The following is a 22,238-nucleotide window of genomic DNA, read 5'->3' on the forward strand; positions in this document are numbered from 1 at the left end:
CGGGCCCTCCCGGTGCCCGCAGCGCCCCCCAGCGGCGGGGAGGTCCCGGTGGGGTCCGTCCCGGTTTAGGTTCCCCCCCCCCAGCCCGGTACCGGGCGTTCCGGCCGCCATGGCCGCGGCGGGAGGAGGCGGCGGGGCCGGGCCGGGCAGGGCCCTGCAGGCCGCCATGAGGGCGGCGAGCGGGGCGCTGGAGATGGACAGCGGGGGGAGGCCGGGGGTGAGCACCGGGAAGCGTAACGGGGGGGTTGGGGGGGGGGCTGGGAGGATCCGGACCCCCATATGTGTGTGTGTGTGTGTCCAAAAATGGGATTTTTAGCGTCAAAATCCCACCCCCCCTCCGTGTGTGTGACCCCCCCCCTCCATGTGTGTGACCCCCCCCCCCCAAAAAAGGGTTTTTTAGCATCAAAATCCCACCCCCTCCATGTGTGTGACCCCCCCCCCATGTGTGTGACCCCCCCCCCTCCGTGTGTGTGACCCCCTCTCAACAAAAAAGGGCTTTTTAGCACCAAAATCCCTCCCCCCTCCATGTGTGTGACCCCCCCCCATGTGTATGATCCCCCCTCCCCAAAAAAGGGCTTTTTAGCATCAAAATCCCCCCCCTTTCCATGTGTGTGTCCCAAAAATGGGCTTTTTAGCACCAAAATCCACCCCCCCCTCCATGTGTGTGACCCCCCTCCCCTAAAAAGGGCTTTTTAGCATCAAAATCCATCCCCCCTCTCCCTGTGTGTGACCCCCCCCCCCTCCATGTGTGTGACCCCCCCTCCCCAAAACAGGGCTTTTTAGCATCAAAATCCCACCCCCTCCATGTGTGTGACACCCCCCCCCCATGTGTGTGACCCCCCCTCCCCAAAAATGGGCTTTTTAGCATCAAAATCCCCCCCCTTTCCATGTGTGTGTCCCAAAAATGGGCTTTTTAGCACCAAAATCCACCCCCCCCCTCCATGTGTGTGACCCCCCCTCCCCAAAAAATGGCTTTTTAGCATCAAAATCCCCCCCCCTCTCTGTGTGTGTGACCCCCCCCCTCCATGTGTGTGACCCCCCCCTCCCCAAAAAAGGGCTTTTTAGCATCAAAATCTCCCCCCCTCCATGTGTGTGTGTGTGAGTGTCCCCAAAAATGGGCTTTTTAGCATCAAAATCCCCCCCCATGTGTGTGACCCCCCCCCATGTGTATGATCCCCCCTCCCCAAAAAAGGGCTTTTTAGCATCAAAATCCCACCCCATTCGTGTGTGTGACCCCCCCTCCATGTGTGTGTCCCCAGAAAAGGGCTTTTTAGCATCAAAATCCACCCCCCCATGTATGTGTGACCCCCCCCTCCATGTGTGTGACCCCCCCCCTCCGTGTGTGTGACCCCCTCCCCAAAAAAGGGCTTTTTAGCATCAAAATCCCTCCCCCCTCCATGTGTGTGACCCCCCCTCCCCAAAACAGGGCATTTTAGCACCAAAATCCCCCCCCCATGTGTGTGTGACACCCCCCCCCATATGTGTGACCCCCCTCCCCAAAAAAGGGCTTTTTAGCATCAAAATCACCCCCCCCCTTGGTTTTTGTGGCAGGAGGCCTACGTGGAGTACCTGAAGAGCATCGCCCTCATCTCGCAGGCCCTGCAGGACGAAGCACTCACAGGTAGCCCACCCCCAGCCCCTGCTGGGCCCCCCCCTCCCCATAAAGGGGATGCTGAAAGGGGGGGGGGCGGCCCTACAACCCCCCCGCCACTGTGCACAGCTGGGGGCGAGGGGCTCGGCCCCGACACGCCGAAGATGCTGAAGCTGGCGGAGCAGTGCCTGGAGAGGGTCAAGTCCCTGGCGGCCGCTCTGGGTGAGCCTGGTGGTCCTGGGGGGGGGCAGCGGGGGGGTGGCGGGGGTGGCTGAGCCCCCTCCTGCCCTCCCCAGGCAAAGGCAAGGCGAAAGCGGCCCCGCAGGAGCGCGGCGGGGGGCCCGCTCCCGTCTCCAGGCACCGCAGGGTCTTCTCGGATGAAGGGGGGAAGCTCTCGCCCTTCCTGCCCCCGGAGATCTTCCAGAAGCTGCAGATCGCCGAGGCGCAGGCAGCCCGCAAGTGCGTGGGGATGGGGGCGTGGGGGGCTGGCAGCGGGGGCTGCGGGGGCAGCGTTCGCCCAGCACCACTGCTGGGGCCCGTATGGGGCAGCCCCGAGCCTGGCTCGTGTTTGGGGTCACCCCGACGCCCCTCCAGCCCCGGATCCCCGCAGGGAGCTGACCCCGCTGGAGGAGGCGTCGCTGCAGAACCAGAAGCTGAAGGCTGCCTACGAGGCGCGGGTGGCGCGGCTCAACCCCAGCCAGGCCGTGCAGAAAACCTCGCTGGTAAGCGGGGAGCTGGGGGCGGTGGGACCCTCACCCGGGGGCTTTTTTCAGGTGTCACCGACGCAGCATCGCTTTGCAGACGCTGTCCCTGCAGCGGCAGATGATGGAGAACCTGGTGATCGCCAAGGCGCGGGAGGAGACCGTATCCTTGCCGCGGGGAGAGAGCTCAGAGCAGGGGCCGGGGCTGTGACAGGTTTTGGGGGCTGAGTTTTGCCCCGTTCCTGGCTGTTTTGGGGGGGCTGAGGCTGGAGAGGTGCAGCCCGTGCCCATCCAAGCTGCCTCCATGGCACCGCTCAGCCAGCACAGGAGTCTCGGGGGGCTCCCCCTGTGCCACCCCATGCACCCAGCCCGTGTTTGTGGCTGCTGCTTCCTCACTTCTGGAGCCTTAACTGAGCCCTGGCCCAGCTGCAGCGGAAAATGGAGGAGCGGCGGCTGCGGCTGCAGGAGGCGGCCAACAGGTGAGGGTGTCACGGAAGGGGCTGCGAGGGTGTGGGGGTCTCGCTGCGTGCCCCCTCACCCGGGGGACCACGGCACCCCCAGGAGGTTCTCCAGCAGCGTGGCCCTCACCCCCGAGGAGCAGGAGCAGAGAGCGCTGTACGCTGCCATCCTGGAGTACGAGCAGGACCATGTGAGTATGCGCCCGAGGCTGCTGCCAAAGGTGCTGTGGGGGCAGGAGGACGTGCTATGGGGCAGGAGGACGTGCTATGGGGCAGGGTGAGGCGCTGCCCCCCCCCGTCCCTGCTGCCGGACCACGGATTCTCCCTCAGGACTGGCCGCGGCAGTGGAAGGCCAGGCTGAAGAGGAGCCCAGCAGACCTGTCCCTGGTGACGGGGCTCTTCTCCTGCCTCCTCAGGTACTGTGGGGCTGGCAGGGGGCTCTGCTCGGACCCAGGGGGGCGCAGCCACCAGCCGGTGCCCCCCCTCACCCCCATCCCTCTGCTTCCAGCTTCCCCGAGCACCCCATTGCCCAGCTCCTGCGCAAGCTGCAGTGCGCGGTGTACACGCGGCTGTACCCGGCTGTGAGCCAGAGCAGCCCCGAGGCTGCCCCCACAGCCCCCGCCAGCCTCTCCTTCCTCTCTCTGGACGCGGGGGGGTTGCTGCCTGCAGAGCCGGGGGGCCGGCGGCTCCGAGCCTCGCGCAGCCTGCACTGCATGTTCTCGGTGCCCGAGCACGGCCCAGCCGAGCTGCGGCACAGCCTCTCCAGCGCGCCCCTCGCCGACGGCAGCCCCGACGCCCCCGGGATGGAGGGGGACCCCCAGGCCCCCCGGGAGAGCTCCTTCGAGGACCTGGAGCGGTTCCTGGCCTCACCCGAGGACTGGCCCTTGGGGGAGCCCCCCGGGCAGGCAGCGTCGCTGCAGGAGCAGCTGAAGGGCGTGGTGAGGGACATCCACAACGCCATCGGTGAGGGGGGGACGGGGACACGCGGGATGGGGATGGGGTCTTGCTGTGCCCAGCCCAGCGAGCTGCGTAACTCCCTCCTTCCCAGACAGGCTGCTGTCCCTGACCCTGCTGGCCTTCGAGGGGCTGAACACCGCCGCCGGCAAGGACCAGTGCCTGGCCTGCATCGAGGAAGCCTTCTTCCCCCAGCTCTGGGCCCCACTGCTGGCCCTCTACAGGTACCGCAGCCCCGGGGCTTGGATGGGGGCTCCCGTCCCGGCCCCCTCACCCTAGCAGCCCCCCGTTGTCTGCCCGCAGGAGCGTGCACCGGCCCCGCGAGGCGGCCCTGGCCCGCAGCATGGAGCGGCACCGCAACGCCAGCCCCGCCGAGCTGGGGCTGCCCTCCCGGCTCTTCCCCGCAGCCCCCGGCTCGTCCCCCGCCTACGGCGCCGCCGTGGAGGACCTGCGCCTCATCCCGCTGGAGACGTGTCCCCGCAGGAAGCTGGACTGCATCGGTGCGGGGCCGGGCTGGGGGCGTGCTGGGGGGGTGGGGGGCACACGGGGGGCAACGGGGGCGACCCTCAGCACCCTGCTGTGTGCCGCAGTGCGAGCCCTGCGCAGCATCTGCGAGTGCGCCGAGGAGTACTGCAGCACCCGCGACAGCCGCGCCCCCACCGCCGGCACCATGTGAGTACGGCGCTGCCGGGGGGGTGCCCGGCCCGGGGGGCAGCGGGGTCGGTGCTCCCCAGTGCTGCAGGGCTGCTGGTTGCTGCTGCGGGTACTGGTGGCCATGGGTGCTGGTGACTCCGGGTGCTGGTGTCCTTGGGTACTGGTGGCCATGGGTGCTGGTGACCATGGGTGTGGTGTCCTTGGGTGTCATTGGCCGTGGGTGCCGGTGACCCCAGGTGCTGGTGTCCTTGGGTACTGGTGGCCATGGGTGCCAGTGTCCATGGGTGCTGGTCTCCTTGGGTGCCAGTGGCCATGGGTGCTGGTGACCCCAGGTGCTCATGTCCTTGGGTGCTGGTGGCCATGGGTGCCAGTGACCATGGGTATGGTGTCCTTGGGTGTCATTGGCCATGGTTGCCAGTGGCCATGGGTGCTGGTGACCCCCAGGTGCTGGTGGCCATGGGTAACAGTGGCTATCAGTGCCAGTGGCCATGGGTGCCAGCGTCCTTGAGTACCAGTGGCCACGGGTGCTGGTGACTCCGGGTGCTGGTGACTCTGGGTACCAGTGGCTATGGGTGCTGATGGCCATGGGTGCCAGTGACCATAGGTATGGTGTCCTTGGGTGTCATTGGCCATGGGTACCAGTGGCCATGGGTGCTGGTGGCCGCGTTTGCCAGTGGCCATGGGTGCTGATGACCCCAGGTGCTGGTGTCCTTGGGTGCTGGTGGCCATTGGTGCCAGTGACCATGGGTGCCAGTGGCTACAAGTGGTGGTGTCCATGGGTGCTGGTGTCCTTGGGTTGCAAAATCCATGGGTGCCAGTGTCCATGGGTGCTGGTCCCCTTGGGTGCTGGTGTCCTTGGGTGCCAGTGGCCATAGTTGCCAGTGGCTACAGGCACCAGTGCCCCCGGGTGCCGGTGCCAGCAGCCCCCCTGAGTTCTCGTGTGGCCGGCAGCGGTGCGGACGACCTGCTGCCCCTCGTGTCGTTCGCGGCGTTGCGCAGCGGGCTGCCCCAGCTGCTCCCCGAGTGCGCGGCGCTGGAGGAATTCATCCACGAGGGGTAGGGGGCTCAAGGGGGGGGTTGAGGGGGGGGGTCCCGGGGGGGGGCTGAGACCCCCGGTGGTGACACCGCGTGCCGCAGGTGCCTGCTGGGCGAGGAGGGGTACTGCCTGACCTCCCTGCGGAGCGCACTGGCTTACCTGGAGACCCTGCCCTGAGCCGCCCCCCCAGGACCCCCAGGGACCCCCCCGGCAAGTGGCGGGGCTCGGCCCGCGGGGGGGCGCTGCGGGGAGGGCAACGCCCCCCCCCCACGCGTGGCGTCACGGTGGGCGTGGCGCGGGAAAGCGGAAGGGGCGCGGGGCCGGGCAGGCAGGTGGGAGCGGGACCGGACCGGGACCGGCACCGGGGGGGGGGAACCGGGGCTGGTTCGGGGGGTTCGGGGTCGCCGGGTGGAGCTGGGGGAGTGCGGCGGGGGGAGCGGGGGGTGACCGGGGCCGGGGGCGGTGCTGGGGCGGGGAACCGGGGGGGACACCGGGAGGAACCGGGGCCGGGAGGGGGCCACCGGGAGGGACCCGGGGTGGGGCTGCAGCGGGGAACCGGGGGGCACCGGGACCGGTTGGGGGCCACGGGGCGCGGAACGGGGCTGGGGGCGGTGCTGGGGCGGGGCAGCGGGGGGCACCGGGGCCGGTAGGGGGCCACGGGGAGGGACCGGGAGCAGCGGGGCCGGTGGGGGCCCGTGGGCGCTGACCCGGGGGGGTGCCCACAGGATGTGCGCGGGCCCGGCGGTGCGGCAGGAGTACCGGCGGAGTCTGGAGCGGGGCCGTGCGGGCGCCTGCCCCGACCCCTCGTTCACCGAGAGGCTGCGGCAGCGGCTGCGGGCAGAGCCGGGGCTGCTGCGGGCCCTGCAGGACGACGCCGAAGCCCTCCTGGCCCGGGGGCTGCGGGGCCGCCGCGAGCTGGAGCCGGCGCTGCGGGGCCTGGCAGCCGCCTTCGAGCTGCTGGAGCGGGCGGCCCTCAACCTCTACCTCTTCCCCTGGCGCAAGGAGTTCGGCACCGTGCAGGTGAGCGGGCGGCGAGACCGGGAGGCTGGGGGTCCCGGGGAGGGGAGCCGGGACCCCCGGTGTCACCCCGCTGTCCTTGCAGACCTTCTCGGGGGCCTACGTGCACTCGCTGCGGGCGGCGCTGCCCGAAGCTGATCTCCTGCGGAGTTTCGGGCGCCTGGGCTACGCGCGGCGGGACGAGCACCGCCTGGCCGTGTGCCGCCGGCCCCCGGGCACCGAGCTGGCCGCCGCCGCCTGCGGCTTCTTCGCCTGCCGGCTGGAGTGTGAGATCCTGGCCGAGGTGCTGCAGCGGCTGCGGCCCCGCCGGGTGCGTGCTGAGGAGCTGCTGAAGGCCCGCGGCCTCGCCCGCGACATGGAGGCCTGCGTGGAGATGCTGCGGGAGCTGGCGGCGGGAGGAGGCGAGGTGGCGGCCGCCTGCGATGACGATGATGACATGGATCTGTACCAGGAGATGCCGGAGAACCCTGGGGACGGCGGGGAGCAGGAGCTCAGCCCCCCAGCGCCAAGCTCCAGGCTGTGGCGGGACCCCACGGGGCTGCAGGAGACCCAGGACGTGCTCGGGAGGAGCTGGGACCTCTGTGAACACAGCGAGCTCAGGCGGGAGCTGCTCCCCACCATCCCCAAGCCGGACGCTTCTTCCTCCTCCTCCTCCTCCTCCTCTTGCTTTTTCCTGGAGCAGGAGCTCAGGGGGGCTGGCGGCAGCCCCCAGATGCTCCCCCCAACCTGGCTGCCCCCGGGGGAGCCCCCACCCGGCAGCCAGGCCGAGGCCGTGCCCCTCAGCGCCCCGCAGGAAGCGCCCGAGCTGCCCTGCTACCAGCTGCACTCGTGCCTGCAGCAGGGCGCGCTGCCCTCCTACTGCTGCACCACCTGCCAGCAGCTGCACGCCGGCACCTGCGCCGCCGGCCGGGCCTGCCGCAGCCAGCACCGCGGCCAGGAGCTGCGCGGCGAGAGGCAGCAGCGCCTCTGGCTGCAGAGGACAGAGGTGGACATGCTGCTGGCCGACAGCTCCGGCCCCCGGCCCTAGCAGGGCAACGCCAGGGGTGCTGCTGGTTGCCGAGCTCCTGGACGTGGTGGGGTGGTCTGAGGAGGGTGGGCACAACGGGCCCCTGCTCCAGCTGCTGCTGTAAATGGCTCCGTGCGTCCCAGTAAAACGTGGCTGCCTCGCGGCGCGCTGGTCTTGTCTGCCAGGGAGGGAGCGGGGAGGAGGAAGGGCTGAAGAACCCCCCCCCCAACCCCTAATGGGGGGGACGGGGCTCACAGCGCTGTCCCCAGGGTGGTTTCGTCCCTGGGGGGCTTCACCGGGGGTCAGCTCGGTGCTGGTGGCACCCCCCAGGAGCAGCTCAGGCCGGGGGGAGGCTGAGGGCCGCATCCTGCCCGGGTTCTGCCCCAAGGACCTGGCTCACACCACAGCTCTGTTTGCAGCTGCTTTTATTGACAGCACAGTCAGGGTTACACCACACAGCCCAGGGCTGGCCCCGCCAGCCCCCCAGGTGTCTCTGTCCCAAACCCCGCTCCCCCCATCCTCCCCCCCCCACAGGCCGTGCCCCCATCCCACCCCCAGGGAGGAGGCGGCGCAGGGCTGAAACCCAGCTGGGGGCTGCGCTCCCAGCCCCAGGCAGGGCAGGAGGGGATCAGTGCTGTGATGGGGTCACAGCTCGGGCTCTGGCAGCCCGTGGGTGTTTTGGGGTGAGCCGGGCACCCCTTAGGGCTGACGGGGCCGCGTGCCCGGCCAGCAGCGGGGCAGGAGCCAGCGCCCAGCCCCACGGCCGCCCCCGCGGCGAGCTCCCGTTACCTCCCGCTGCGGGACGGGGCTCAGGGCTTGCCCCGTTTTGCCTGCGTCTCCGTCCCCGTGCTGGTGGAGGCTGCCCGCTTGTTGCGGTGGTGCGGGAAGGTGGGCATGAGCTCAGGCTCGCAGGCTGGGGGGCAGAGAGGTGGGTCAGCGGGGCCCCAGCTCCACAGCCCTGGTTGGTGGGGGATTTACTTACGGAGGGGCTTCTCCTTGAAGTAGGAGCTCTCCAGGCAGTCTTTCGCTGTCGCCCTGCGGGGACAAGGGCACGTGGCAAGCTCTGCTTGCAGCCCAAGCACGCTGCTGCCTCCCATCACCCTTGCACATGGCCTGCTCTCCCGGTCCCCAACCTGCCCACACTCCTCCCTGGGCTCATTTCCACCCCAGCACCCACCCACGGGGCTGAGCTGCCCCCATCCCGAGGGACAGTCCCCACCCCACAAGGGACAGTCCCCTCCAGGCACGCACGGTGACACCAGCAGCCCCAAAAGCCCTGCCCACGCAGCTGGCTCTTACCGCTTCTTGGGATCGTACATGAAGAGGAAGTTGAGCAGACGCAGCCCGGCCTCCGACAGCCAGGGGAACTTGTGCTTGAGGTTGTTGTAAGGCTGCTTCCGCAGGGTGTACTGACTCACCAGGGGCAGCTTGGAGAAACCCTGAGGGCAGGGGCGCAGAGAAATCAGGCACAGGCAGGCAGGGAGGGAGGGCAGCGCTCACAGAACAGCTCTCACCGGCCAGATGTTCTCGTTGGGTGTCCCCAGGAGCTGCACGATGAGGTCGATCTGGTGGATCTCCGAGGTGCCCGGCAGCAGCGGCTTGTGAGCCAGCAGCTCGGCGAGGATGCAGCCCACGGCCCTGCGGTGCAGAGGATGTGCAAGAAAGAGTCAGTGGTTGCAGGAGAACCCCCACCCTCCCCGTGTGTGTTTGCAGTCCTGGCTCCTGTGAACCCCCAGGCACTGCCCAGCCAGCCTTGGCCCCTCCTGTCCTTTGTCCCCACCCTTACCACATGTCAATGCTGGTGGTCTGCGTCGTCGTCCCCAGCAGCAGCTCAGGCGCTCGGTACCTGCGCAGGGAAGGGGCAGGTCTGCAGGAAGCCCCCGCTGTCCCCCCTGCAGGACTCGCCCCGTGCCACCCCGAGGCAGCACAGCTCGGGGTCCCACGCCCAGCACTCACCACAGCGTGACGACTTTGGGGGTCATGGGCTTTGGTGGCATCCCGTAGGTACGTGCCAGACCGAAATCCGCTGCAAGAGAAGAGCCCCGAGGTGAGAGGAGAGGTGGGATCCGTGCTCCGGCTGCTCGTGGAGCAGAGGGAGAGCTGCAGGCACACCCGCAGGGGCTCACCTATCTTCACGCAGCCTTTGTCAGTCATCAGCAGGTTGGACACCTTCAGATCCCTGCCAGGAACACCGAGGGGCCGGTCAGCGCTGCCCTGCAGCCGTGGTTCCTCCCACACCCACCCCTCCCAGGGCGCCTGGGGAGACGCCGAGCCCCTGAGCTGGCTGCTCACTGAGAGAAATGCATCTCAGCATCCCTGCCACAGCTCCCACCCTGCCCAGTGTTTGCACCACGCCCCACCCAGAGCTTCTCCACACAGCGCTCCCTGCTCCCCTGGCAGGGGCGCAGGAGCTGAGGAATCACCCCACAGCTTGAGGGCCCTGCAGGCTGCCTCCCAGCAGTCCCCCCGCTCCCACCTGTGGATGATGTACTTGTCGTGAAGGTACTGCAGGCCCTTGAGCACTTGCAAGATGATGCACTTCACCTGGGGACAGAGGACAGCGGCGTCACCCGCTGCGTGCCCAGGAGGGGTTGCAAGGCACAGGGAACCCACGCTGGTGGCCAAGGTGTTTTGGCTGGAGCTGCAGCCCCCTCTGACGGGTGGCATTCCTAAAAGCCTGTCCCAACCTTTACCTGAGCCTCAGAAAAAGGCGTCTGCATGTTCTCCAGAAGGCTGGCGAGGTCCTGCTCACAGTAGCCCATTACCAGAAAAATGCTGCAGGAGATGGGACAGAGGCAGGTAAGGCACGGGCTGTGCTGGAGCACCAGGAAGGCATCGCCTCTGAAGAGCCGAGAGGGCAGGAGATGACAGGAGGACAGAGGGGGCACTCTCACCTCTCCAGGTGGTTCCCCACGACCACCTCCTTCAGCTCCACAATGTTGGGGTGGTGGAGCTCCAGCAGCAGGGTGATCTCCCGCAGGCTGCTGACGGGCATTCCTGGGGGGGACAGCGAGAGCCGCGCTGCACGAGTGCCTCAAGCATGGGCCAGGGGCGCTGCTGTCTGCATGAGGAGCCACCCTTGCCGCGGCGTCCCTGGTCCTTTATTACCTTCTTTCTCATTGTCCATCCGCACCTTCTTCAGTGCCACGGTCTCATCCGTTACGGTGTCCCGGGCACGGTCTGGAAGAGCAGCGGGGCGCTCAGCACCAGGAGGTAGCTGCTGGCTTTATTCCCTATCACCGGGGAGGCGCTGGCACCGCCGAGCCCCCTCTCAGCCTCAGGCCTGCCGCCCCACAGCCCAGCATGCTCCGCTCCCAGGCTGAGCACCCACCCTTCCACCCAGGCTCCATCCCCCTCCCGTGCCGGGAGGGCAGCCCGCCCCGCACTCACACACGATGCCGTAGGTGCCCTCCCCGATGCGGTTCAGCTTCTCGAACTCCTTCACGCTCCGGCACCTCCCCAGCTGCAACCAAACCGGGGGTCAGGGGCAGGACCTGCCTCCGGGGGTGGGGGGACCTCCCACGAGCGGGGGGAGGCACGGCCTGACGGTGGGGCTGCCCCGGGCCCTTCTGCTGCAGGGACGGCCCCGGCCTGGGCCCGGTGCCCCCCCCTCAGGGCCCGGTGCCCCCCCCTCAAGGCCCAGGCCCCCCTCCTCAAGGCCCAGGCCCCCTCCTCACGACCCAGCACCCCCCAAATCCCCACCCCGCGACCTCACCGCCCCGTCCCTCACCCTCTCGGACGCCGGCACCTCGAAGAAGCCATCCGCCCACAGCCGGGGGAAGCGCAGCGGCTCCAGCTCCCCCTCAGCGCTCCCGCCCTCCGCCATGGCCGCCTCACGCATGCGCAGTGCCGCCCGGCGCCGCTTGACGCATGCGCAGTGCCGCCCTCCCCGCGCGGGCCCCTAGCAACCGTTGCTATGCGCGGCCTGGCCCGGCCCGGTGTAGGCCCCGGTGTAGGCCCCGGTGTAGGCCCCGCCGTGCCCGGGCCCGGCCCGCAGCCGGTGTGAGCCCAGCCCCGGCGTTCACTGACAGCCGGCACCGTGGGGAGCCCCCGGAGCACCCTGCTGCCTGCCCCCTGCCCCCCCGCTGCCGTGTTCCCACCCGCCTCCCGACACCGGTGCCTCAAACGCAGCGGGGCTAATTACACCGCATATACGTTAATTATATTTTAATCGTTAAAACCCCGCCGGCTCTGAGCACGGCACAGCGGGAGGCGCCCGATTTGTCTCAACGGGGTCAAACGGGGTCGAAATGGTGACGGGTGGCAGCTCCCGGTGCCCCGGGGGGTGCCCCCGTCCCTGTCCCCGTTCCTGTCCCCGCCCCGGTGCCCCGCCCCCCCGGGGGCCGCCCCCACCGGCCGGCGGCGCGCGCAGCCCGGAAGCGGCGGCGGCGGCACCCGGAAGCGGCGGAGGGGCAGGATGGACGGTAAGGAGCGGGGGGGGAAGGCTCCGGGGTAGGGGGTCACCGGGGGGGGTCCGGGGGTCCCGGTGCTGAGGCCGCTCTCTCCCCGCAGACACGCTGTTCCAGCTGAAGGTGAGCGCGGCGCTGACCCCGACCCCACACCGGCAGCCCCGGGACGTGCCCGCCGCATTAGGGGCCGGTAACGGCGGCCGTGCTGGGGGGGGGGGGCAGTGCGGAGCGTTATGGGGTTTCTTGGGGGCGGGGGGGGCACAAGGACCCTGTACCCTCCCCCTTTACCCTTCCCTTTTACCCTTCCCCTCTTTTAATCCTTGTATTTACCCCTTTTTCTTTACTCCCCCCCTTTTAACCCCTCCCTTTGTGCCCCCCCTTTTAACCCCTCCCTTTGTGCCCCCATTTTTTAACCCCCCCCTTAGTGCTCTCCTTTTAACCCTCCCTTTGTACCCCCCTTTCTTATCCCCCCCTTACACCCCCGTCTTTTTACCCCTCTTTATACTCCCCCCTTTTTTTTAACCCCTCCTTTTTGCCCCCCCTTTTTTTACCCCCTCTCCCTTTTCAACCCCCCCCATGTCCCTGTGGGTCCTGTTGTAACCTGTCTCTGCTCGGCACTCCGGGGTGCTGCCCCCCACGAGCAGCCCTCCCCGGGGAGGTGGTGGCACTCCCCAGGTTGCTGCCACCGCCTTCCCCGCGGTGTCCCGGCTCTAACCCCTGCCTCCTTTCCAGTTCACAGCCAAGCAGCTGGAGAAGCTCGCTAAAAAGGCTGAGAAGGACTCCAAGGCGGAGCAGGCAAAGGTCAAAAAGGTGGGTGGTGGCTCCTCGCGGGGCCACGGGTACTGTGCACAGGGGTTGGGGACCCTTCCTCCACCCTTGCCCTGCATCGAGGGATGGGGCAAAGGGGCAGTGCCCCTCTCCAGGCTTTGTGTGCACCAGCAGTCACAAAAAGTTGGCCTCAGAATGTTTTAGGAATGTTTCTTTTTCACTGGGAGTGTGCTGGGGCACAGGCTCCCCGGGGAAGCAGTCCCAGCCCTGAGCTGATGGAGGTTGAGAAACGTGCGGGCATCGCTCAGGCACCAGCTCTGATCTCTGGGCGGCTGCAAGTTGGACTCGAGGACCCTGGCGGGGAGCACAGGGGGTTCTGTGAAGTCCCACGCTGAGATCCCGGCTCTGCTGGTGCCTCCCTGTGACGCCGAGGAGGATTTCAGATTTCATTCCATCCCGAGGGCGTGCTCCCTGTTGGCGTGGGGTCACAGCAAAGCTGCTTCCTGCTGCAGGCCTGTCAGGGAGGGATGGATTGCGCGGGTTCGTGAGCACAGGGTGGGTTCTTGGTGCCAGCAGCTGTCCTCTGCTCTTCCAGGCCCTTCAGCAGAAGAACGTGGAATGTGCTCGTGTCTACGCGGAGAATGCCATCCGCAAGAAGAACGAGGGGCTCAACTGGCTCCGCATGGCTTCCCGCGTGGATGCTGTGGCCTCCAAGGTGCAGACGGCAGTGACCATGAAAGGGGTAAGGGTCTCTGTTCTCCAGGGTGGTCTGCACCCTGCAGACCCTGCCTTGAACCACCTCGGGCTCCCCTGTCCCCAACAAGGATCCCGTGAAGCTTCGTGTTGAGCCCAGTCCCTGCTGGTTTGGGGTCTGGAGCAGCTTCTGAAGTGCCACAGAGGGCACTGCAGCAGAGGGGCTGCTCCTCGGGGCTTGTGCCTGTTCCCCTGCCCCTGCTACCCCCTGCGTGTGTGTCTGCAGGGGGGTGGGCTGGGACCTGCCCTCCCCAGGGGTGCAGGGCTGCTGTGGGCCCCCCCTGGCTGTGCTGTGCTCAGGGCTCTGTGCCAGGGATTTGCTCTCAGCAGCGATGACTTTGCTTTCAGGCAGTACCCATGAAGCAATCTCCTCCTCTTGCAGGTGACAAAAAACATGGCTCAGGTGACTAAGGCTCTAGACAAGGCTCTGAGCTCCATGGACCTGCAGAAGGTGTCTGCCGTGATGGATAAATTCGAGCAGCAGGTCCAGAATTTGGATGTTCATACGTCGGTAAGTGGAGGAGGCCTCGAGGGGCCCTGAGAGCTCTTCTGTGTGTCTGGTGTGTGAGAGAGAGGCTGGGAAAGCCACGGCTCTGCTGCCCAGCAGGGAAGGCTTTGCTGTAGACCATTCTGGTGCAGGGGCAGTGGTGTTATGGGGTCTGTGGGGTGATTTTTGAGGGAAAGAAGTTGTGCTGAGCCGAGCAGCTCTGCCTGTGGGTCATGCTGATGGACTGTCTCTGTTTCAGGTCATGGAGGACTCCATGAGCTCTGCCACCACCCTGACCACGCCGCAGGAGCAGGTGGACAGCCTCATCGTGCAGATCGCCGAGGAGAACGGCCTGGAGATCATGGACCAGCTCAGCCAGCTCCCCGAGGGGGCTTCGGCGGTGGGCGAGAGCTCGGTGCGCTCCCAGGAGGACCAGCTGTCACGGAGGTTGGTTTTCTGCAGCCTAAATTCTTCACAGGGCGCAGGCAGGCGAGGTGGCCGCTCGGGGCTGGGGGTGGCCACTGGCACGTGGCAGCAAGCTGTCCTCCATCCGGCACCACGCCGTCTGCCCTGCTCCGTGCTCGCCCTCACGCAGCTGCTGCTGTGCTGGGAAGGCTTGGCACTGACCCGCAGCCAGCTCCGGGAACAGGCTGTCTCGCTGGAACTGCCCCAGGAGGAGCCGATCAGCTTCCTCTCCCCGCTCCCTCCCTGCTGCCGGGGTCCCCGTGTGCGATGGCACCGGCCCCGTGCAGCCCTGGGGAGGGGGCACCAGGCGTCTGTAGCCACGAGGTACCCCCGGGAGGAGCTGGGAGCCCCATTCCTGCAGCAAAATTGCTGCGCTGACAACAGATGCTCTGCATTTCCTGCAGGCTCTCAGGGCTGTGTGCTCCGGGGCAGCATTTCTTGCCTCTCCGCCACTGGAGGGAGGCAGAGGCGTGCCCTGGGCTTGATTCCTTGTAGATCTGGTGGCTGATCCCAGCTGCTCTTATGCCTCTTCCCTCTTGTTTTCTCCCTTCCAGGTTGGCTGCCTTGCGGAATTAAGGTCTCCTGCCTCCCCCGCGGACTGCTGCCACACTGCTTGTATGGTGTGTGGGGTCGGAGGGACCCAGGACTCCTTCCCCTCTGCCCGTTACGTCCTTGCTCTGACCTGCTGGCCGGGCAGGGCCGGCCCCTCCTGCAGCAGCACGTCCCCAGCCCTGCCCACCTCCCTGCAAGACTTCTTTTGGGGTGCGACGGTGACCAGAGCAGGCAGAGATCCCGGCGGGGGGGATGGAGCAAGGGCAGCCCTTCTCCGGGCTTGACGGATGCTTCGCTGGTTCTGATTTTAGGGTGATTTTTAGGGTGATTTTAGGGTGTTTTTCATTTGAGGGGCGCTGCGGGTTTCTCGCAGCGCCCCCTGATGCGCCGTGCCACTCCTGATTTAACACTGAACGAATCCTTCTGGGGGTGGGTTGTGGCAGCTCCCGGGGTGCTGGTTGCCTGCCTCCTCCGTGCGTAGCACGCCCGGTACCTGCTGCAGGGCCTCCCAGCTGTGGGCAGCACCCAGCAGGAGCCCGCAGCGAGCAGCTGTGCCCTTGGCATTGCGGCAGGAGGGCTGGGGGCTCACTCCCCGCGGGGCTGTGGTGTTTTTGGGGGGCTTTGTGCCTTGCAGGAAGGCGGGGGTACACCTCCACACCTCTGGCCTAGCAGCGCCCTCCCCCAGCTGCCCGGTTCGTAGCCATACCTGCTGGCCCTGCTTGCAGACCTCGCCTTGCCCACCCGCCTGGTCCTGGCAGGCTGATCCTCCCCGCGTCTCTACCACGAAGTGGCCTTTGAAACGCTCGTCCTGCCCCGTAAATCCCCCCCCGTGCCCCCTCCCCGTGCTGCAGGCAGCGAGTTACCGGGGTTGTGACCGTCCCGGCCGGATGGGCGCACCGGGGCGGGTGCCAAACCCTCCTGGGCACGCATCCACCTGGCCCCTGGGTCCCCCTCCTGCCCTCCTCTGCCCCCACCTTGCCACATCCCCGTGCCCGGGGGGCTCGCAGGGGGCTGGGTGGGAGGCACGGTGGTCAGGGAAATGGGGCTGCCCGGGGCTGAGGCTCCCAGCACCCCATCTCCTTGAGGTACCAAGTGGGTGGGAAGCTTGCGGGAAGGAAATTCGGCTTCCTTTGGCTCTTGGGGGGAGGAGGAATTTCAGCCCTTTTCCTGCAGGCCATGAGCGAGGACTCTACGGCTGCCCGGCCCCACAGTGCCTGCACGCGGCTGCAGCTCCCCTCCTTCAGCTTTAGCGGGGATTTTCAGTCCCACACAGCAGCTGCACGGGGCCGGGCTGAGAGCGGGGGCTATCGGGGGACAGGGGAAGCGTGGGGACGGGCGGCAGCCCCCGCACCCCTCCGGTGCTGGCACCCGGCCCGGCTCAGGCCACAGACACAGGGCAGGGCACGCTCCAAGCCGGGGCCATCTCAGTGCTCGTGACAAAAACACTTCGTGCTGTTTGGGTTAGTTTTTTTTCTAAGTTCAGTGGCCTTGGCTGCATGTGTCTAGCTGAGAGAGCCTTCCGCCCTCGTGTGCTGTGGCGGGGGGGTGTGTGGGGGGGGTGACAACAGGGCAGCAGAAGGCACTTGGGGCTGCAAAGCCGCTTGTGCACGGCGCCTGCACCACGGAGCGGGGCTGCCACCAGCACCTGGCCCTGCATCAGCACCGGGCTGGGGGCTGGGATGTACCCCCCAGCCCCTGGAACCGCCCCCCCTTCCCCTGTGATGTTTGTCTCGATTCCTGTTGGGTTCGTGTTGTTGTGTTTTTGTTTTTCTCTTTTTTTTTTTAAGCTTGTCTCCGTTGCCTTTTTCTTCTCTACCACACTGTTGATTACCTTCTGCTATTTTAAATAAAAACTGCCTGAACATCCCTCGTGGTGTGCACACAAGGGGCTTGGGCACAAAGAGGGGGGGCTGGGAACCCCACCACAGCTGGGGAAGGAGCCGGGGGTCCCGGGGGGGCTGAGGTGGGGAGCAGGGGGAGGCCGGGCCTGGCCCCCTGGGATGGGGCTTACAGCTTTGGGGGCGGCAGAGGGGAAGGCCCCTGACGTGCTGGGACACCCTGCATGCCACCTACCTACACCTCCCAGCAGGGCCCAGTTCCCTTCCTGTGGCTGAGCTGGGGGAACTGGGACGAGCAGGAGCTGCCACAGCCCCGCTGCGGCCACCGCCGGCTCCTGGGGGGCCGAGGCAGCCCCCTCCCTCCCCGCTGCTTTTCCCGGCTGCGTTTTGGCTCCCTGCGCCCTTCCCCGCACCTCTCCCAGAACCTCGTGGGGGGAAATTTGGGCTTGCCAAAGGGGGAGCTGCCCCCCCAGGAGCTCTGCCCTTTCCCATCCGCAGCACCCGGCACTGGTGGGTGCCAGCTGGGGGGGCTGGGGGCTCGTCCCCTCCCCTCCTCCTGGCAGCCGGGCTCCGCGCCGCAGCCAAGCCGCGAATGCCACAGGAAGGTGGCTCTGCCTCGCGAGCTTGTTTTCCCCGGTGCCCGAAGCCGCCTCCGCCGTGAAGACAGGCTGTTCCCAAACGCGAGAGGAAATTGCTAAGAAGATGATTGAGTAACCAATTAATTCGCTAATGATTAATGGAAGCATCCTGCGGAGGCAGCCCCGCCGCCACCTGGCCGGCTGTTGCGGCGATGTCTCACTCCCGGTGTGGTGGCAGCCCCCAGCCCGGGGTGGGCACCCACCGAGTGCCTCCGCCACGCCGGGGTGCCCGGTGCCGTGCCAGGGTGCCATCAGGGTGCCATCAGGGTGCCATCAGGGTGGCCGGTGGCACGCCGTGGTGGCTCGTCACCGCAGCGGGGCAGGTGCCAACCGCACCACGCAAACCCTGGGGGCTCGGGGGCGATGCGCACTGCCTGGCACAGCTTCATGGTGCTTGGGGTGAGGTGTGGCAGGGTCCGGCCGTGCCGGGGGGCACCCAGCACCCCCGGCAGGGTGCTAGGACAGCAGGGTGCTGAGCAGGGGCAGCGCCAGCACCAGGGCTGCCGGCAGGAGCGGGGCTGGGCCGGCCCCGGTGGTGGTGTCGGTGTATCCGTAGCTCGTCCTGCACTCCCCAGACAGCTCCTTGAGGGCGATGGGCTCCTCCAGGGGCGCCGTGCCCTGCAGGGACACCTTCACCTGGGGGGGGCAAGGTGGGTTCCTGCGGTGAGTTGGGGTCCCCGCGTGCCGCACCGCCCCGTGGCACCCTCACGGTGCTGCCCCGCGTGTCCCTGTGCCACCCTACGTCCCCGAGCACCCTGGTGCCCTGCTTATCTGTGTGTCCCCACGTCCCAGCACCCTGCACCCCCCCGTGCCCCCCCCATGCCCCACTCACCTCCTCCACCTTCTTGAAGACACGGAGCAGGTTGCCTGCCAGCGCCGCCTTCACCTCCGGCTCCGTCCAGCCCCTGCGCAGCAGCTCCGCCACCAGCGCCGGGTAGGTGGAGACGTCCTCCAGCCCCGTGGGGAGCCTGTGGCACCCCGAGGCTCAGAGGCAGCACCCCCGTGTCCCCCCCCAGCCCCCCAGGCAGGGCGTGGGGGCACCCCATGGCTGATCCTGACCTCACCTTTTGGGCTACCCCATCCCAGTCCCTGCACACTGCCACCCCCATTACCTCGTGACGCCGTCGTAGTCCCCACCGAAGCCCACAAACTGGTAGCCTGCCACCCTCTTCACGTAGTCCATGTGGTCTGAGGGTGCAGGGGGGGGGTTGAGCGGGCGGGGGGACACCGCACCCCTCCCCTCACCCCCTCCCCAAGTCCCTGCCCGCTGCCTCACTCGCCACGTCGCTCAGGTTGGCCTTGTCACTGCAGGTCACGTAGTCGTTGTAGAAGTTGACCATCACCAGCCCTTCCTTGGCAGCCTGGGGGAGAGGAGGTGGTGCTGAGCCCCTGTCGGACCCCCCCCCCGGACCCCCCCCCAGCTGGTGCCGGGTGCTCACCACCATCCTCAGCACGTCATCCGGCACGTTGCGGCGGTGCGGGCAGAGGCCATAGGCGGAGGAGTGGCTGAAGATGACGGGGGCTTTGGAGATGTTCAGCACCATCCTCATGGTGGCCACCGAGACGTGGGCCAGGTCCACGATCATGCCCAGCCGGTTCATCTCCTCCACCACGGTCTGCGGGGACAGGGTGAGGGCTGGGGCAGCCCCATGGGGGGGACACCGTGCACCGGGGGGGCTGGCTGTCCCCAAGCCACGTCCCCCCCCTCCAGCTCCAGGGTGCTGCACCCTGCTCCCTCCCCGCTCACCTTGCCAAAAGCCGAGAGGCCGTGGTGCACGGGCGACTCCTCCGCCGTGTCCACCAGCCAGTTGTCAGCCCTGCGGGGTCGGCAGAGCATCAGAGCAGCCCCCCCAAAAGCCCCCAGCCTCCTCCCCGTCCCCGCCACCCCCAGCCCCAGCCGTGCCCCCGCACCAGGGCGTGTTGCAGCTGTGGGTGAGGGTCATGTAGCGGACGCCCAGCATGTAGAAGGTACGCAGGACGCCCAGGCTGCTGTCGATGGAGTGGCCGCCCTCCACGCCGATGAGGCTGGCCACTTTCTTGTTCCGAAAAGCCGCCTCGATGCCTGCGGGTGGGCAGGCGGGGGGCGCTCAGCCAGGCACGGGCACCAGCAGCCCCTCGCCCCCCTGCTGCCGGTCCCACACCCGCTCACCAGCGCTGTCCACGACGCAGGAGAAGGTGTCGGGGTAGAGCTGGCACATGCGGTGCACCACGTCGATCTGCTCCAGCGTGCGCTTCACCGCGTCCTTGTTCTGCGTCTCGCAGGGCACGTACACCGACCAGAACTGCCCGGGGAGGCAGGGGGGGGGGGTGAGCACCCAGACCCAGTTTTGGGGTCCCCCCGGTGCCCGCGCCCCGCTCGCCGCCCCCACCTGGCCGCCCACGTGGCCGGTGTTGAGTTTGGGGATGTTGGTGTGCGTGCCGTTCAGCTGCGTCAGGTTGGACTCCGGCAGCCCCAGCCGGTTGTTGAACCTTTTGAGGAGCTGCCAGGGCAGGTCGTTGTGCCTGGGCCGGGGAGAGAGCGGAGTGAGGGGCTGTCTGTCCGGCTGTCCGTCTGTCTATCCAGCCAGGCGGCTGCCCAGCTACATGCCCAGGACCCCTGGCTGCCTGCCCATCCACTCACCCATCCCTCCATCCCTCCATCCATCCATCCATCCATCCATCCATCCATCCATCCATCCATCCATCCATCCATCCATCCCTCCATCCATCCATCCATCCCTCCATCCATCCATCCCTCCATCCCTCCATCCATCCCTCCATCCATCCATCCATCCCTCCATCCATCCATCCATCCATCCATCCATCCCTCCGTCCGTCCATCCATCTGTCCGTCCGCCCGTCCGTCCATCCATCCATCCATCCCTCCCTCCATCCCTCCCTCTCCATCTCTCCACAACCCCTCCCTCCATCCCTCCCTTCCTTTGCCCCTCCCTCTCCTTCCCTCCGTCTGTCCCTCCCTCTGTCCATCTGTCCGTCCCTCCCTCCTCCTCTCCTCTCCCCCCCCCTCCCACCCATCCGTGCCCCCCCAGGAGGAGCCACCCAAGCCGCTCAGGCCAGGAGCAGGAGCGGTCACCCCATTGGGACCCCTTGGCGCAGCCCCCCCTGCCCATCCCCACGCAGCCCTCGCCCACCACAGGGCTCCCTCCTGCACTGGGGGGGACGCAGCCCAGCATCCCCAGCCAGGGACGTCGCTGTCACCGCCGTGGGGATGTCACCACCACGTGGCGTCATGTACCCTGCGGCATTTCTGGGGAAGTTCTCGGGGCAGGCGCATGGGCCAGCTCCCACCTCTTCCCTCCCGCATCGTGGCCCTGCCACATCCTCCTGCTCCTCCATCCCTGCTCCCTCTGCCAGGGCTGCTCGGGGCCAGGAGGTGGCCGCACACCCCAAGGAGCCGTGGGGATGCCACCGAGGACCCGACCCCACCTCCGGGAACAGCGTCCGGGGCGTCCTGGCAGGGGACCGGGAATGTCCCTTGGGACACGGCTCTGCAGGACTTTCCCTGGGGCAGCCTGGCCCCGTTTCCCAGCACCAGCCCCATTCCCAGCCTGGCTGCGTGGTGTCCGGGGATCCCCCGTGGTTGTGCAGCCCCGGGTGCACCGTGCGGGGATCCCCCAACGAGGCCGGCCCCGTGCGTCCCTGGGGCGCACAGCACGGGCATCCCCCCGGCAGGGCCGTGGGGCTTTCTGTGCCTGGGAGTTTTGCAGGAACCGAGACCCCCCCGAGCTCCACGCTCACCCATCGATGACCGGCGTGCTCTCCATGATGCGCGTGGCGTTCTCCAGGTACTGCTGCTCCGAGCAGGGCAGGAGCAGGCACAGCAGCAGCAGGCTCCAGCGCAGCATCCTCGCCCCGTGTGGGTTTGGGCACCTCTGGCTCCTCCGGGACGAGCCCCCTGTCCTGCCACCGCCGTGGGAGCCTGCTGAATGCTCGCAGCTGCCCGGCCTCGCCGTCCTTCCCCTCCCGTGGTAAATCAGTAACCAGGAGCCCCAGCCATAAACCCACCCTTGCACCCCGTGCCCGGGGTGCTCCGGCAGCACCTTGGGCACCGCGACGGCCTCCCTCGGCACGGCACGGGTGGCACGGGGACGCGCCGGGGCCTCTCGGCATAGCTGTGGTTACGCTCCCGGCCCCTCTAACGCACTGCAGATTTTTCTGCTGGAAAAGCGCCGGTCCCACCCGCGCCTCGGCCTCCCCGCTGCCGGCACCCAGCGGCACCCCCAGCCCCGTGCCCCATATCCCCAGGAGGGGTCTCAGCAGGGCCCGCTGCCCTTGTCCCCCTGTCCCCAGCTCACCGCTGTCCCTGGGATGTTTGGGTGGCTGCTCCTTGTAGCGGCTGTGCAATTTGTTTTCTGTCTGCGCGCGGGGCTGGAACGGGCTCCGGCCACCCCAGAGCCAGCCCCCGCCATGGCGCTGGGCGGTGGCCGAGCTCCAGCGCGCCCCAGGGCTCCCTGCCCAGGCAGCCCCATGCTGGGGGCTGGGGGGCAGCGGTGCTGCTGCTGCTGCGGGGGGAAACTGAGGCACTGCCCTGCCTGCGCCCCCGTCACCCACCGTGGGGTGCATCCTGACGGTGGCCGCGGGCAAGGAGCGGCACCGTGGGGCTGTGGGAGCGGTGAGGATCCCAGCTCCTCACCCTGGGGTGGCCGGGCTGGACCCCCCCACTGCGGCATGGCGAGCTTGGCTGTGGGGCACCGAGGCCTGCATGGTGTGGGGCACGGTGTGGGGCTGGCACCCCACGGCACGTGGCTCACCGTCTGTGCCAGCGAGGGCCCTGAGCACCCCTGGCCCCGCTGGGGGGCTCTCAGCCCCTCCAAACTCCCCCCACATCCCCAGTGGGTCCGGCTGCGTGTCCCCCCAAGCGTGGCCCCAACCTGGGGATGGCCCCGCAGCCCCCAGCCCCGCGGCAGCTTT

General features: G+C 67.9%; 5 protein-coding genes across 8 annotated transcripts; 3 read left to right on the forward strand and 2 right to left on the reverse strand.

Annotated features, from left to right (window-relative positions):
- Positions 1 to 59: 59 nt before the first annotated feature.
- On the forward strand, positions 60 to 6,256 carry VPS9D1 (VPS9 domain containing 1). Of its 3 annotated transcripts, none has more exons than XR_011812352.1 (16): positions 60 to 217; positions 1,552 to 1,621; positions 1,721 to 1,813; positions 1,888 to 2,050; positions 2,202 to 2,313; positions 2,393 to 2,455; positions 2,719 to 2,771; positions 2,854 to 2,941; positions 3,081 to 3,166; positions 3,259 to 3,713; positions 3,799 to 3,928; positions 4,008 to 4,204; positions 4,295 to 4,376; positions 5,310 to 5,414; positions 5,496 to 5,678; positions 6,120 to 6,229. XR_011812352.1 is itself a non-coding variant. In XM_027466413.3 (16 exons), exons 1-15 carry the CDS (start codon positions 110 to 112, stop codon positions 5,569 to 5,571), a joined length of 1,881 nt encoding a protein of 626 aa, XP_027322214.3. In that variant the 5' UTR covers positions 60 to 109; the 3' UTR covers positions 5,572 to 5,604; positions 6,120 to 6,256. The 3 variants fall into 3 exon arrangements, 2 of the variants coding, with proteins under 2 accessions (XP_027322214.3, XP_071900078.1); XM_027466413.3 differs by having other exon boundaries at positions 5,496 to 5,604; positions 6,120 to 6,256; XM_072043977.1 differs by lacking the exons at positions 60 to 217; positions 1,552 to 1,621 and having other exon boundaries at positions 2,186 to 2,313; positions 5,496 to 5,604; positions 6,120 to 6,256.
- Positions 5,895 to 7,580, forward strand: SPATA2L (spermatogenesis associated 2 like). Its single transcript, XM_072043979.1, has 2 exons — positions 5,895 to 6,414; positions 6,497 to 7,580. Exons 1-2 carry the CDS (start codon positions 6,121 to 6,123, stop codon positions 7,436 to 7,438), a joined length of 1,236 nt encoding a protein of 411 aa, XP_071900080.1. The 5' UTR covers positions 5,895 to 6,120; the 3' UTR covers positions 7,439 to 7,580.
- Positions 7,581 to 7,825: 245 nt separating this feature from the next.
- Positions 7,826 to 11,298, reverse strand: CDK10 (cyclin dependent kinase 10). The gene is made up of 13 exons (XM_027466421.3): positions 11,148 to 11,298; positions 10,808 to 10,880; positions 10,526 to 10,597; positions 10,312 to 10,414; positions 10,111 to 10,192; positions 9,894 to 9,961; positions 9,544 to 9,596; positions 9,374 to 9,443; positions 9,204 to 9,263; positions 8,932 to 9,055; positions 8,717 to 8,856; positions 8,400 to 8,452; positions 7,826 to 8,330 (listed from the first exon to the last, which is right to left on the reverse strand). The coding sequence occupies exons 1-13, from the start codon at positions 11,256 to 11,258 to the stop codon at positions 8,227 to 8,229; spliced, it is 1,113 nt and encodes a 370-aa protein (XP_027322222.1). The 5' UTR covers positions 11,259 to 11,298; the 3' UTR covers positions 7,826 to 8,226.
- Positions 11,299 to 11,719: 421 nt separating this feature from the next.
- Positions 11,720 to 16,718, forward strand: CHMP1A (charged multivesicular body protein 1A). Its single transcript, XM_027466424.3, has 7 exons — positions 11,720 to 11,841; positions 11,930 to 11,949; positions 12,559 to 12,636; positions 13,190 to 13,336; positions 13,730 to 13,858; positions 14,094 to 14,281; positions 14,854 to 16,718. The coding sequence occupies exons 1-7, from the start codon at positions 11,835 to 11,837 to the stop codon at positions 14,873 to 14,875; spliced, it is 591 nt and encodes a 196-aa protein (XP_027322225.1). The 5' UTR covers positions 11,720 to 11,834; the 3' UTR covers positions 14,876 to 16,718.
- A 674-nt stretch (positions 16,719 to 17,392) lies between these two features.
- DPEP1 (dipeptidase 1) lies at positions 17,393 to 21,770 on the reverse strand. 2 transcript variants are annotated; one of them, XM_072043978.1, is made up of 11 exons: positions 21,623 to 21,770; positions 21,066 to 21,227; positions 19,697 to 19,829; positions 19,477 to 19,609; positions 19,239 to 19,389; positions 19,075 to 19,144; positions 18,767 to 18,943; positions 18,604 to 18,688; positions 18,440 to 18,515; positions 18,160 to 18,295; positions 17,393 to 17,963 (listed from the first exon to the last, which is right to left on the reverse strand). In XM_072043978.1, exons 2-11 carry the CDS (start codon positions 21,170 to 21,172, stop codon positions 17,784 to 17,786), a joined length of 1,248 nt encoding a protein of 415 aa, XP_071900079.1. In that variant the 5' UTR covers positions 21,173 to 21,227; positions 21,623 to 21,770; the 3' UTR covers positions 17,393 to 17,783. The 2 variants fall into 2 exon arrangements, with proteins under 2 accessions (XP_071900079.1, XP_027322217.3); XM_027466416.3 differs by lacking the exon at positions 21,623 to 21,770 and having other exon boundaries at positions 21,066 to 21,246.
- Positions 21,771 to 22,238: the final 468 nt, after the last annotated feature.

The sequence above is a fragment of the Anas platyrhynchos genome, chromosome 12 (genome assembly GCF_047663525.1).
Source record: "Anas platyrhynchos isolate ZD024472 breed Pekin duck chromosome 12, IASCAAS_PekinDuck_T2T, whole genome shotgun sequence".
NCBI lineage: Eukaryota > Metazoa > Chordata > Aves > Anseriformes > Anatidae > Anas > Anas platyrhynchos.